This window comes from Bos javanicus, chromosome 23, assembly GCF_032452875.1.
Source record: "Bos javanicus breed banteng chromosome 23, ARS-OSU_banteng_1.0, whole genome shotgun sequence".
In the NCBI taxonomy this organism is placed as follows: Eukaryota; Metazoa; Chordata; class Mammalia; order Artiodactyla; family Bovidae; genus Bos; species Bos javanicus.
The window spans coordinates 18399437-18411802 of record NC_083890.1 but is presented as its reverse complement, the minus strand read 5'-3'; the positions used below and the strand labels follow the sequence as shown (position 1 = coordinate 18411802).

General features: G+C 37.8%; 1 protein-coding gene across 9 annotated transcripts in view; it reads left to right on the top strand.

Annotated features, from left to right (window-relative positions):
• Positions 1-12366, top strand: part of SUPT3H (SPT3 homolog, SAGA and STAGA complex component) — a 416365-nt gene that overhangs the window by 259895 nt on the left and 144104 nt on the right. For all 9 annotated transcript variants that reach the window (XR_009732847.1, XM_061398331.1, XM_061398330.1 and 6 more), the window contains 2 exons: positions 6006-6092; positions 9891-9981. Coding sequence is in view for 8 of the 9 variants with exons in the window: in XM_061398331.1 (XP_061254315.1) it covers positions 6006-6092; positions 9891-9981 (178 nt within the window). In the remaining variant the exon portion in view is untranslated. The remainder of the gene's footprint in view (positions 1-6005; positions 6093-9890; positions 9982-12366) is intronic.

Sequence of the window (12366 nt, the reverse complement as noted above, 5' to 3'; positions counted from 1 at the left end):
CTCAGCAGTAACATTTTAAGTTTGAAGATGATAGAACAGTGTTTTTAAATTTCTGAGAAAAAAAAATTATTTTAAATCTCAAATCTTATACCTGGGTAGACTATAAATTGAATATCGGGGTAGCATAAATGATTTTTTGGACATACAGAATCTTTAAAACTTTTGTTTTCCACACATCTTTTCTCAGGAAGGTATGAGAGGTATTTTTCAGCTGTATCCCACCACTGGAGGAAGACTGTAAATACTACAAATTGAATTCATTTTAGTTAGCTGCCTGTTTAAAAAAGTTATCAGTATTGTTTAGAGAAACACAACAGAATGCAGAGTCCTTACAATGTATCATTACAAAAAAAAAGTTATCATTATTCTTTAGAGGAATATAACAGAACCCAGAGTCCTTACAATGTATCATTTACAATAGCTCAGATAAAATCAGAGTATTCTTAAAATACAAAGTAACAAGGAAACATGATCCATAGCCAAGAGTAAAAACAACAGGGTGACTGACTGTAAGATGGCCCAGATGCTGAAACAGCAGACAGGGATTTTATAAAGCAGCTATTATGAATATGCTTAAAAACAAAAGAGAGAAACTTCCAGGGAATGTGCTCTACCGAAAGAAAGAAAATAAATTAAGTGAGAACAAAAGAGATCAAGAGAACAAAAATCCAGAATGTAACTGCTAAAGAGAATCTGGCAGACTCCTGATGAGTCTCTGAGGAAAAACAAAAACAATGAAATTGTATCCCATAAATAATCAAGAATTTCTTATAACTTGAGTATAGTATTATACTAGGATTCTCCAGAAAAAAACAGAACCAATAGGTTACATGTATGTGTGTGTGTACACGTGTGTGTATGTGTGTGTACATAGATTTATTATAAGGAATTGGCTCACATGACTGTGGAGGCTAAGAATCCCAATTTCCATTGTTGGCAAGCCAGAGACCCAGGGGAGGCAGACTGCAGTTCAAGTCCAAAAGCCTGAGAAATAGGAGATATTTTAGTCCAAGTCCAAAGGCTAGAAAAGATCTAAGTCCCCATTTAAGGCAGTTAAGCAGAAGGAGATCCCTCTTCAGCTGATTGGTTGAGGCTCACTAACATTAGCAGGGGCTGGTGGAGAGGAGTGGCAATCTGCTTTCCTTAGCCTAGGAATTCAGATATTAATCTCATCCAGAAATACCCTCACAGTCACACTCAGAATGTTTGCCCAAATGTCTGGACACGCGGTAGCCCAGTTAGGGTGACACATAAAATGAACTGTCATAAGTGCACAAAGGCATAAAGACAGAATGGAACTTACCGGACAATAAATGTAGAAAAATACGACAGAAAAACAAATTTAATAAGAATGAAGTATAGGGAATATCTGTGAGTTGATCTTTATAAACCACATTGAAGTCAGATAACAGTGGATTATCACAGATCCCGGAACACAAGTTGTGGGCATTATATTTGAGGAAGATCATGTTAACACTTAATCTAAGATACATCACCATTTGGAGACATTGAAGTTTAGAAAGCAATAAGCAAAAACTCCAGGGTTTTCCTGGTGGCTCACGGTAAAGAATTTGCCTGCAGCACAGGAGACATGGGTCAGGAAGATCCCCTGGAGAAGGAAATGGCAATGCACTCCAGTCTTCTTGCTTGGGAAATCCTATGGACAGAGGACCCTGTAAGGCTACATTCCGTGGGGTCGCAAAGAGTTGAACATGACTTGATAACAACAAAGCAAAAACCCCAGAGGCCTAGGTTCAAATGAATACTGTGGAAGCAGACAGTAAATTCAAGACCCCGAGCCAATTAAAACAATAAAATCAACGGAAGTTAGTGAAAATAAAAGAGAGTGAGAAAGAATCTTCCAATGTTAGCATCATTGATGGCAATGAGAAGTTGAGAAGAGATTTATTTGTGGGATCAAAGATGAAGCATTTAAGATGTCATGTAAAGTTTAAACTTTATCCTCAGCCTATAAATAAACTATTGCAAAATATTTAAAATGCAAACATGATAAGTGTTAATATGCTAGGGGAAATATTTTTCTTTTAAACAGTTAAATATAGTATTTTTAGTTTACACTAAAGAATAGAATGGGAAATAGATGGGGAAACAGTGGAAACAGTGTCAGACTTTATTTTTGGGGGCTCCAAAATCACTGCAGATGGTGACTGCAGCCATGAAATTAAAAGACGCTTACTCCTTGGAAAGAAAGTTATGACCAACCTAGATAGCATATTGAAAAGCAGAGATATTACTTTGTCAACAAAGGTCCGTCTAGTCAAGGCTATGGTTTTTCCTGTAGTCATGTATGGATGTGAGAGTTGGACTATGAAGAAGGCTGAGCGCTGAAGAACTGATGCTTTTGAACTGTGGTGTTGGAGAAGACTCTTGAGAGTCCCTTGGACTGCAAGGAGATCCAACCAGTCCATCCTAAAGGAGATCAGTCCTGGGTGTTCATTGCTAGGACTGATGCTGAGGCTGAAACTCCAGTACTTTGGCCACCTCATGTGAAGAGTTGACTCATTGGAAAAGACCCTGATGCTGGGAGGGATTAGGGGCAGGAGAAGAAGGGGACGATAGAGGATGAGATGGTTGGATGGTATCACCAACTCGATGGACATGAGTTTGAGTGAAGTCCGGGAGTTGGTGATGGACAGGGAGGCCTGGTGTGGTGTGATTCATGGGGTTGCCAAGAGTTGGACACAACTGAGTGACTGAACTGAACTGAAAGAATGGAAATAATATTTATCAGGAAAAAAATCAATGCTTTAAATGAGTTGCTATTGCAGAATAATATCTTTTAGCAAAATATTTTACTGAGTTACAAGTAAATCTCTGTAAGGTTCCTGTCACCATCCCTTTATCTGTATAGTTAAGAAAGTTTATTCTGTATACTCATTCAACTAGTTATTGGTCTTAAAATATTCCCATGTTCTGTCAATTCTTATATATTTTATAATGCAATTAAATGTATGCTACTTCCATTGTAATAAAAAATCATAAAATGGACTATCATGTCATTTTCAATACTGCCAGAAATATTTGACTTGCCACAGTGAATGATGAAGTACAACTTCCATTTATTTTCAAGGAAAAAAATTAAGGGATTCTTACCATATAGAATCAGCTTTTTTTTTTTTTTTTTTGACACTGAAGGTATTAGAAATATTTTGTGATTTGGTTTCCTGTTTCTAGTATTGTTTTCACACTGAATGCACTTGATCCTGAGCTCAGTGTCCGGTGGAACTGAACCAGCCTCCTGCTGACTTGCTTTTTAAGCCTGTGTTGTCGAAGAGGAGCTTTACTCTCTCGTAAAATTTCTTGAAGTTAGCCAATGGGCAGTACACACTTGAGTGCGAACACTGTCATTAGTTAACAAGCTTGCTCTCCTTAGTCGGCAGAGAAAAGGTGGTGAGACTGTGGCCGAGGTTGTTTTGGAGCATGGGACATGTCGGGGTCAGCTGGGCTTGTTACAGTAACAGTGATAACTTTCATCTGGAGGACTCACTTCATGAGGTTCAAGGCTTCTTGTGGAGCTCCAGCAGTGCAAGTGCTAGTGAAGGTGCTAGGTTAGGTGCCCAGCAGAGCCAGTGCCAGTGAGGGTACTAGGTTAGGTGCCCAGCAGAGCCAGTGCCAGTGAGGGTACTAGATTAGGTGCCCAGCAGAGCCAGTGCCAGTGAGGGTACTAGGTTAGGTGCCCAGCAGAGCCAGTGCTAGTGAGGATACTAGGTTAGGTGACCAGCAGAGCCAGTGCTAGTGAGGATACTAGGTTAGGTGCCCAGCAGAGCCAGTGCTAGTGAGGGTACTAGGTTAGGTGACCAGCATTGCCAGTGCTAGTGAGGATACTAGTTTAGGTGCCCAGCAGAGTCAGTGCTAGTGAGAGTACTAGTTTAGGTGACCAGCAGAGCCAGTGCTAGTGAGGGTACTAGTTTAGGTGCCCAGCAGAGCCAGTGCTAGTGAGGGTACTAGGTTAGGTGACCAGCATTGCCAGTGCTAGTGAGGGTACTAGGTTAGGTGACCAGAAGAACCAATGCTAGTGAGGGTACTAGGTTAGGTGCCCAGAAGAGCCAGTGCTAGTGAGGGTACAGGTTAGGTGAGGGAAATCAGTAAATAAGATAGACAAAACCTAAAGATAAAGTTTTCCTGCTAATTATGACAACATAACTGAGACATAAATTCCAGATCCCATGATAGTTGTGTACTGGTTTTGAAAGGGTGTTTGAATGGCTGACTCTTCCAAGTCTTTATTTTCCATTTTCATTTTCCCTAGTTGAGTGTGTTTGTAAACTAACATTTTGGAGAGTGTTATAAATACAGATTATTTATATGTAGGGTTGATAAACAGTTGATTTATTGGGAAGACTACTTAGGGATGTATACTTATCATGATCTTTCCTCAACATGAGAAAAAATTGCTTATATCTGTGTCGTATTTTCAAGTTTTCAAATCAATACCATCCTTCGTCTGAGAAAATAAAAACGTTACCTGATGGTGTGGCCTTCTAGTTCTCTGTATGTGTCCAGACAAGTGGATACTGAGTCCATATTCTGCTCCACATTGATTGTGTGTGTTTTATGCTGTGACAGAAATGTTTTTCTTTGGAAAAAACACATGCACACATATTTCCCTGACATTCTTCCAATTTTTAGAAAAATATGTTCACGTTTTTCCTACTGAAAACTTAGTTTCTTTCTGGGCAGATATATCATCTTTTTAAAAACCTCTCCCCCAAGATTTCTTTTTAAATGGTTCACAGTTAAATTTAAATTTCTATATTTAGGTGAATTATGTTTATATACCAACCACCAGTATCCAGGAAATTCAGCGGTAAGGCTGACACATAGGGAGTTTATAGTCTGTTTCATAGTCTGTGTATTTAGACGAGGTTTGAAGCTTACTTAGCAAAATTGCTTGAACATCCAGAATTTCTTTAGTACAAATGCACTATTTGATTTCTTTGTAATTGTTAAGATAACAGTGTGTCACTTTTAAAAGATTAGTTCTTAGGAATATGTGTTAGATTTATTCCTTTCAAAGAAGGATGCATTCAGGAACAGCTTTTGTATGTAAATATTTTTATAATACTGGATAGAGTTGGTTTGCTGCAATCACCATTGATCAAATTTGGAAGAACTTACAGGCACATTTTTGTACTGTTTTCTCCAGCATCTTTATTTTTTTCAGCTGGATGTATTTTATATTCCTTCTAACTAATCAAAATAAGAAACTGGTTTTGCCTGTGCCAAAAAAATAGAACTATCATTTTTCACATTCTTTTATTTTCCAGGTCATTTTCAAGTAAGATTGTGTTTCTGGGACTTCTGAATTCCAGAAAACTCTCAACTTTGTAGATAGAAGGGCCCAGATGAACATTTCAAGGGGAATCTAACTTTTCATGCAGTATGTTTTGTGTTGTGCATTCCAGATACAGTTAACTTTTTGTGTGTATGTGATTAGTGTGGAAAGAAATTAATGCAGTCCAGTATTATGATTTATGGACTGAATCCTTTGCCCACTGAAGACTTGCCAAAACTAAAACTATTTTTTTTTCCTTTGGATATTAGAAACAGCTACTGTTTTTGTTGATCTTTTAAAGTTCTGAATGGGCCTATTTCAAATCATACCAGCATGGGAACTCAGATTAATAATATAGTTATTCAACCAGTGATACTGAGCAAAACCATTGCTCACATGGATATAAGGATAAAATTTCATAAAATTATTTTCAGGTGCATTAATGCATTTCTGGAAGCTGCACTTGATTTTTCTTTTGCATGAAAGAAATCAAGGATTTCTGTTTATTGTATCAGTTACAGGTGGGCATATAAGTTAATTGCATTTTTTTATACCATTAAACATAAGACATTTTGCTTTTTAAAGCAGTAATGTGATTGCTGGGTGATCCCCAAAGATTTTTAACTCTTAGTGTATTTATCTCTCTTGAGACACCGTGACTGTAGTATATTTAATTTAGATTATTAAGAAAAATTTCCTTTGTTGTTAGTTACAGCAAGCTGCTGAAGTTTCTCAGCTTCGGGGAGCAAGAGTAATCTCTGCTGAAGATCTTCTGTTTCTGATGCGCAAGGATAAGGTAATGTAAAAGAATTTCACTGTATTGAAATGCCATACTTTGTGTTTAATTACACTTATGTAAGGAAGCTACCCTTGTTATATGGCTTTCATATTGGAATCATAAGTGTTGAACTCATGTTTGGGTCCTCATAGTTTGCACAACAAAGTGGTTTACTACAACAGAATTGATTTTTTTTTATTTTTATTTTTACATGGACAAGGGCACTTATGTAAAACTGCTGACAACTAATTCTCACTTATCCTTAACATGTCTATTTAGACATTTTCATTGCTACATAAAATTCACTAGATCTTGACTGGGTACTTTGTTCTGGTAACTGGGATATAACTAAATGGCATATTTATTTTTCTAATTTTATACAGGATTGTAGACGTTCATAGAGTAGTTTTTCTCTTGAAATACAAAGTTTTTCTGTGACACTGGTTAATAGGAAAAGGCAAATCAATCAAGATGAATATTGCAATAGCACAAAATATATACTCTATTACTTAGGGTTTTTTTTATTTGCTAGAAATCTATCTTTGAACTCTGATATTAAACTATTTAAGCATATAATTTTGTCATAACTATCTTCCATGAGTAGCTAGTTGAAAACATTTTGTGACTTTCTGTGTGTTTTTAGTAGTTTTCATCTAAAAGATTGTTATATGTGGAGAAACGAGCTGAGTAACCAGAGCATGTTATGGTAGCTGCTAACCCAGATGAGCACCCAGGGCTTAGTTCCTAATGCTCCAGCTTTCATTTTCTATTCTTTTCCCCTGGTCTTTTAATTACACTTACCTGTTTTTCTTTCACCATTTTTGTATGTTTGTGGCTCAAGTTTTTATCAGAAGGCATCCCATCTGACCCTCAGGATATCCTGTGAACATAGCTTTCTGATACCCATTACTTTGTATTCATAAAAACCTTTCCTTCTGATTGATTGAAGATTGACTAAACTTGGATGAAGGATTTTCTCTTCTTTATGCCGTGGGATATACAAACTGCACCTCCACCAGTCTACCATGGAATTTTATGCATTTTTAGTTCATTGACTCTTACGTGCTATGAGGACTATAAAGAGAAAAGAAATGTCTTTACTATCAAGAAGCTATAATCTGGTTTAAGAAATCTGTATCATTGAGTTGAAGAAGCATTTTGAGCCTTTTGATTATTTTAAGGTTGTGTGATTAGATGGAGAGTCTGTAGAATGTGGTAGAATGGAGGTTTTCTGCCTAGGTTGAAACTCATGCAGTTATATTAGAATGGAACTAGCCAGGGTGCCGGAGAAGGCGATGGCACCCCACTCCAGTACTCTTGCCTGGAAAATCCCATGGACGGAGGAGCCTGGTGGGCTGCAGTCCATGGGGTCGCGAAGAGTCAGAGATGACTGAGCGACTTCACTTTCACTTTTCACTTCCATGCATTGGAGAAGGAAATGGCAACCCACTCCAGTGTTCTTGGCTGGAGAATCCCAGGGACGGGAAACCTGGTGGGCTGCCGTCTGTGGGGTCGCACAGAGTCAGACATGACTGAAGCGACTTAGCAGCAGCAGCAGCAACCAGGGTTCAGGCTTAGTAATCAAGGCAAATCATGATTAGTGTGATGGCTCTCGAAGTGAATACGAAGGAGGGTTTTAGCGAGATAGTGAAGAGTAAGGCTATTCAGGAGCTAGTGACTTCACTAGGAAGACAAAGGAGAAGTAGGCACCATACAGCAAATGGTGCTGAGAGGAAGGAGCCTGAATGTGCCCTTGGAGAAGCAGGGACCGAGACAGCTGGGTAACTGGAGTTAGCAGAATACCTCCAGTCGTTTTTTCTTTTTCATCAACAGAGGTAAACAGGCCAGCACAAAAAGTAGTCCGCGTTGACACTTTTTCCTGCCTCTTGGAGGAGTCAATATTTTAAATCCTATGGACCCTTCAGGAACATACACCGATTGTCAAAGCCCTTCTACTGGCCAGAGGACTCTTAATCAGAATCTTTTAAGCAACCAGGAACATAGCTGTAATAGGATAGTTGCCAGTGTTCTCATCTTTCTCCTCAAAATAATAATTTTATTTATATGCTGACATGTTCCAAACAGAATTTAAAGTAGTTTACACAACTGTAATATAAGACAAAATCAAATCTAAAGTACTGAATGGAATCAGAACAAAGAGAAAGGAGGGATAGCAAAGACCTGGATGCAAGTATATGTTTTTTCCTCTTAATAATTCCGGTTTATATTCAAGTAGAAGTTGTTGACTGCCCACTGTATTTTACATACTGCACTAGACAGCTTCGCTCATTTTCTGATTTATTTCTCACAATGTTCCTCTAAGGTAAGTACTTTACTTACCTTGTAAATAAGGAGACTGAGGTTCAAAGGTTATGTGTTCCTTCTGGCCCTGCTTGGCTCTAATTGTGAGACTATCATGAACCTCAGTTTCCCTATATATGAAAAAAGATGATAATGTTTGTCTGTATCTCAGGGCTATCAAAAATATCAAAATGCATGTAAAAGAGCTTTGTAAAATATGTTTCAGCTGTCATTAGGAATCTTAAACCTGAAGACCAGAAACCAGTAATCATCTACTCTAAGTGTAAGCATACAACTGGCAACCAATTCTGTATTCTTGCCTGGAAAATCCCATGGATAGAGGAGCCTGGCAGGCTGCAGTCCATGGGGTCGCAAATAGTCAGACACGACTGAGCACACACATCAGTTACTTTTAAAGTTAAGCGGTATTGTAGTCTTCTAATAAACCTAAAAAAGCCTCAGCTATCATTCATCAGCTTTGAGTTTCATAAAAAATACGTTTCTCAGATTACAGGATGTTTTCCAGAAATATAAAACATAAACCAACTCTTCTAAATAAAAGATTCTCAGGGAATTAAAAAAAATAAAAAAGGAAAGTGCTTGACTTCTTAAAACAGTTGTTGCAAACTTTTGTATAGGTGTTTATAAATCATTTTAAAAAATGAAATTTGGTCTTGAAGGTGTACAAAATTCCGCAAAGACAGTATTGTCAGCTTAGTGTGGAGAGTGTGATATTTATTGCAATCTTCAGAAGGAATTTAACCAAAAAAAAAAAACCAGAAAAAACCAAAATTAATTGTGATTCTGGAGTATCTGAATACTTTCAAATGTGCTTTTAAAAATGCTTGTGTTTTAGCCTTTATCTTTAATTTGATGACTAAGTTTTGTATTCATAGTACTATGCTGAGAATTGCTGTATTTCTCCAGTGGTCCTGGGGTACAAGTTTATTCTATTTAGTTATCACTCTTCTTGTTGCTGCTGTTTATTCACTAAGTTGTGTCTGACTCTTTGCAACCCCATTGACTTGCAGCACGCCATGCTCCCCTGACCTTTTCTTTACAGCATCGGATTTTACTTTCGCCCCCAGACACATCCACAACTGAACATCATTTCCACTTTGACTCAGCTGCTTCATTCTTTCTGAAACTATTAGTAATTGCCCTTCATTCTTCCCCAGTAGCATATTGGATACCTTCTGACCTGGGAGGCTGATCTCCCGGTGTCAGATCTTTTTGCCTTTTCATACTGTTCATGGGGTTCTCTTGGCAAGAATACTGCCAAGAGATGGGTTGGCTGTCCCCTCCTCCAGTGGACCGCGTTTTGTCAGAATTCTCCACTATGACCTCTACATCTTGTATGGCCCTACATGGCATGGCTTCTTGGAGTTACACAAGCCCTTTCACTACGACAAGGCTGTGACCCATGAAGGGGATTTAGTTATCATAGTAGTTTTTAATCATTAAAATGAATGTATGTGTAAGGTTTCTTCTTTACTTATTTCATATTTTTAATAGAAAAAACTTAGAAGACTGCTAAAATACATGTTTTTCCGAGACTACAAATCAAAGATTGTCAAAGGCATTGACGAGGATGATCTTCTGGAAGGTAACTTAAAGCACTAAACTAAAACTTATGTGACTCCTGTATGCTGATGACACATTTATATAGAATCAAGGTAGATAACTCCCATCAGAGTTCAATATATGTCCTTCTATTAAATATGTAGTTTAGTAACTGTCCAAATATTTATATAGTTGGTACTTAAATCTTGTGATTTTCCAATTGTGTGACTTCAGAGTAATCTGTTATTTTAATTCTTCTTTTAATAAAATAACCTGCTTTACATCAGAATATCATGAAACTGAGAAAATTGTGCCAATTTAAAACATAATTGATTTTAGAAAACATAATTTTTCTGTTGTGAATATAGGGAGCCTGAACTATTATATCCTTGAAATTGACACGTATGGTTTTTTGTTAATTTATTATTGAAAGTATCTGATATATTTTATAATGTAAAGTCACATCATTTTAATGTATTATTTCTGGGCTGTTTGAAATCTTAACAAAAAATCTGACACAAAGTGGGAATTTTTCCTTAGCTGATTTTCCAACTTAATTCCCTATTTTAGGATATTTAGAAAAAATATTTATGTTGCAAAAATCAAATACTGATAAGCTGAAAACAGGTAATTACTAAATAATATTACTAATCAAAATAAATGTTTGTATTTTTAGAAATAACACATCTACTTTCTATTGAATATGGTCACTGTATAGTGGTATGCTTTGCTAGTGATAAAGTAGCTAAACAAACTCTACTGTACTAAGGACAATTCCAGAAAATTGCTCAGAACCAACTAAAGAGTTAATTGACTTTGAAAGAGAACCAGTTACTTTCATTGATCCTCAACAGATCCGCAAGAGTAATAGCTGTGTCAAAAAAAAAAAAATACTGATCAAACATTTAATCAGTATTGTCTATTTCATATTCCTACAGTTCTCATACAATTTAACTCCTGCAAAATAGTTCTCCAAATGAATTTAAATGCTTTCATTTATGGAGAGCATAAAAAACAAAGACTTGGAGCAAACAGACCTAAATTCCTATTAATCCCGGTTCTCTGCTTTCTTTCTGGAAGCATCATTGAGGGTCACTTTTCTCATTTGAAAGTCAGAAATTATATTACTGGCCTTTGCAGTTCCCTGTGACATATGAAGGGCAGCGGATACACTGCTGCCACTGCATCAGTGGTGGCTGTTAGGATGCTTTGAGCCCCGGGCAGCTCAGACTAGTACTCAGTTTCACTCACACTGTCATGTGTCAGTTTGATGCCCTCTCCTCCTTAGTTTATCTCAAACCTCTCCACTTTATCATTTAAATTTTCTAATTTTGTGTGCCTTATATAAACTTCTAAAATACAGTTGACCCTTGAGCAACATGGAGGTTAGAGGTGCTAGCTGTCTGTACAGTTAAATTTGCCAAAAACTTTACAATTGGCCCTCATATACACTGTTCTGTGTCCCCATATTCTCCAACCACGTAGAGTCATGTAGTATGCATTTAGTGGAAAAAAAAAAAAAAAATCCAGGTTTAAGTGGATACACGTGTTTCAAACTTGTGTTCTTCAAGGGTGCACTGTAGTTCATACAATTTATAAAATAAAATACTCAGGTAAAATACATTTAATACTGAAGTGGGTCTTCTGGAATGGCTGTGTGAGGACTGTGGTAGACTCTTTGCCCAGAGAAACACATTTAATTCATGAGCATTAAGAAAAATAATAGTTTAAAATCTCTAGAAACTATTCTTAAGGGCAGAGAGCAAATGGAAAAACATATTCAGACAGTCTACTAAATCTCACTAAAAACAGTGAGAACCTGTTGCATTTGAGCCGCAGTCTGCTCTCATCACCTGTCTCCTCCCTTCCAGCTCAGAGTGCCCCAGCTCAAAATGATACAAGCTTCACTCTGGGTAAATGTGTCCAAGAACACTGGACACCTGCTTCTCTACCCCCTAATCTAGGGTGACAGTTTCACCCAGGAAGGGCAGGAGGTCAGCATCTCTCATCTTCTTCAGCTCTGTGTTGCAGAACTTCAGAGCTAGGCAAGCACAGCTAAAAGGACTGTGACTGTCACTCATCCTCTAGTAATAGGCAAGCTCTCAGGTTGCCCCATCTTGACTTGCTGCTGCTGCTAAGTCTCTTCAGTCGTGTCCGACTCTGTGCAACCCCATAGACGGCAGCCCACCAGGCTCCGCCATCCCTGGGATTCTCCAGGCAAGAACACTGGAGTGGGTTGCCATTTCCTTCTCCAATGCATGAAAGTGAAAAATGAAAACGAAGCCGCTCAGTTGTGCCCAACTCACAGTGACCCCAGGGACTGCAGCCTACTAGGCTCCTCTGTCCATGGGATTTTCCAGGCAAGAATACTGGAGTGGGGTGCCATTGCCTTCTCCACATCTTGACTTGCTCACAGGGAATAAAGCTT